Source organism: Alexandromys fortis, unplaced genomic scaffold (assembly GCF_014885135.2).
Source record: "Alexandromys fortis isolate MF-2015 unplaced genomic scaffold, M_Fortis_MF-2015_v1.1 scaffold_3714, whole genome shotgun sequence".
In the NCBI taxonomy this organism is placed as follows: Eukaryota; Metazoa; Chordata; class Mammalia; order Rodentia; family Cricetidae; genus Alexandromys; species Alexandromys fortis.
In genome coordinates, this window is record NW_026071579.1 from 5,905 (window position 1) to 7,843 (window position 1,939).

The following is a 1,939-nucleotide window of genomic DNA, read 5'->3' on the forward strand; positions in this document are numbered from 1 at the left end:
TGCTCTTCAAATGTATTGGAGTTACTGACTTGCAGCATTGGAATACAAATATCCTTTTCCTGGTAATCATTATTCATCTACTCTTCTCTTTCCACTAACATTTTGTCTGTGCTCTCATGATTGAGATGATCTTTCTTTTTTGTGTGCATATTATTTTGATAGTGTATGTGTATGAAGGTAAATGTGGGAATGGGTGTGTGTAAGTATGAGAGGCAGAGATAAAAGCATAGGGTAGACAGAAGAAGAAAATACAGCAGGAAAGGTAATGAGAAATGGGGAAGTTTAGCACATATGGTCAAATATATGATATATTGGAAAAACTGGTGTTAAGAAAATTGTTTATAATGAATTTAGATTAATGCATGGATCTAATCTATATGGGAAATAGAAAAAGACAGATCTTCTGAGTAAATTTGTATCATGGGAACTTTGGGAGAGCGTTGAAGGGCAGGGAAGAGGCAGAGAGTGGATCAGAGAAAAATGTAGAGATCAAGAAAAATCAATTAAAAGATTTTAGTGGGCAGCATAATGGTTTACATTCCAAAGACACTTGACACCAATCCTGATGTCAAACCTGTTTGATCCCCAGAACTTGAATGAAAAAATGACAAACAAGTCCAAGTTGTTCTCTAAACTTCACAACTAGGCCATGTCATGTGCACCTAGAAATATGTACACACTTCGAACACAACACATAAATGCACATGCACACTGACACAGAAAAACTTAATCATCTAAAATGTAGTAAAAAAGGAAAAGAAAAAACAGACACCAGTAAGGAAGTAAGAAACTACTCTAAAATCTGGATAAGTAGGAAACATACTTTCCCACAGCTTCCAAAAAAAAAATATTACAGTTTGTTGTCATCCCAAACTGTTTTCAGCCCAAAAAGTCTTATGATGGACACCAGAACTACTGAGTTATAGAAAGATAAATCCTTCATATTCAACTACCAGAGTCTGTGGTATTTTACTACAGAAGGAAAAGAAAGACAATACTGAGTTCTCCTCTGCATTTTCATGTAAGAATTTTCATACCATAAGATGAAGAGACACTAAATCTATTATAGCTTGCTTGGCTCTGACAACATTTGGAACATAGTTTCAAGCTCACTGTCTCCTAGGCAGAAAGGAGAAGTGTACATATGCAGGGCAGCCTGTGCTACAGGCAGCTGTTGAAATTCTCAGAAGTTTTTGTTGGAGGCTGAAGCACTGTGGGAGGATACTCATAAGATTGCATACAGTAATAATCTGCCAAATCTTCAGCCTGGACACTACTGATGGTGAGAGTGAAATCTGTCTCAGATCCACTGCCTATGAAGCGATCAGGTACCCCAGTTTCCCGAGTGGATGCCAGGAAGACCGGCAGTTTAGGAGACTGCTCTGGTTTCTGCTGGTACCAGTACAAGAAGTTTTCATTGTAGTTACTGTCGAAAAGACTATGACTGGATTTGCAGCTGATGGTGACCTTCTCTCCTAATGACACAGCAATGGAGGATGGAGACTGGGTCATCACAATACCCGCAGAGGCACCTTTAATAAGGAATACAACATGAAGATTCATAATATGCAAACACAGAATACAGTAACAGCTGAAGTTCATCATTTAATAAACTTGCAGTGTCAACTTGTCAATGTATATCTCACAAAATACTACAAGAAATATCATGGACTAGCACACACTTTAAATTTCTTATATACAAAGAATTAACTCTACAAAGATTATACTGCTTTAAATTTCTCACCAGACACCCAGAGCAGAAGGAACATGAGAACCTGTGTCTGTGACTCCATCTTGCTCCCCCTGCCTAGCTGATGCAGCTCAGATCACACTGTAAAAGTCTAGTTTATAAATTTTGAACAGCTGGCCTGGCCTGGAGGGGCCATGCAAAGCAGTCAGCAAATACATAAGGAAATGTCTGAGCAGTGTGTGTGAGTGG

At 38.4% G+C, this 1,939-nt stretch overlaps 1 gene segment (V, D, J or C); it reads right to left on the minus strand.

Moving 5' to 3' along the window:
• Positions 1 to 1,161: 1,161 nt before the first annotated feature.
• On the minus strand, positions 1,162 to 1,804 carry LOC126496387 (immunoglobulin kappa variable 4-1-like). The segment is given in 2 exon segments: positions 1,162 to 1,532; positions 1,745 to 1,804. Coding segments are annotated over 2 exon segments (420 nt in total).
• Between the last annotated feature and the right edge of the window lie 135 nt (positions 1,805 to 1,939).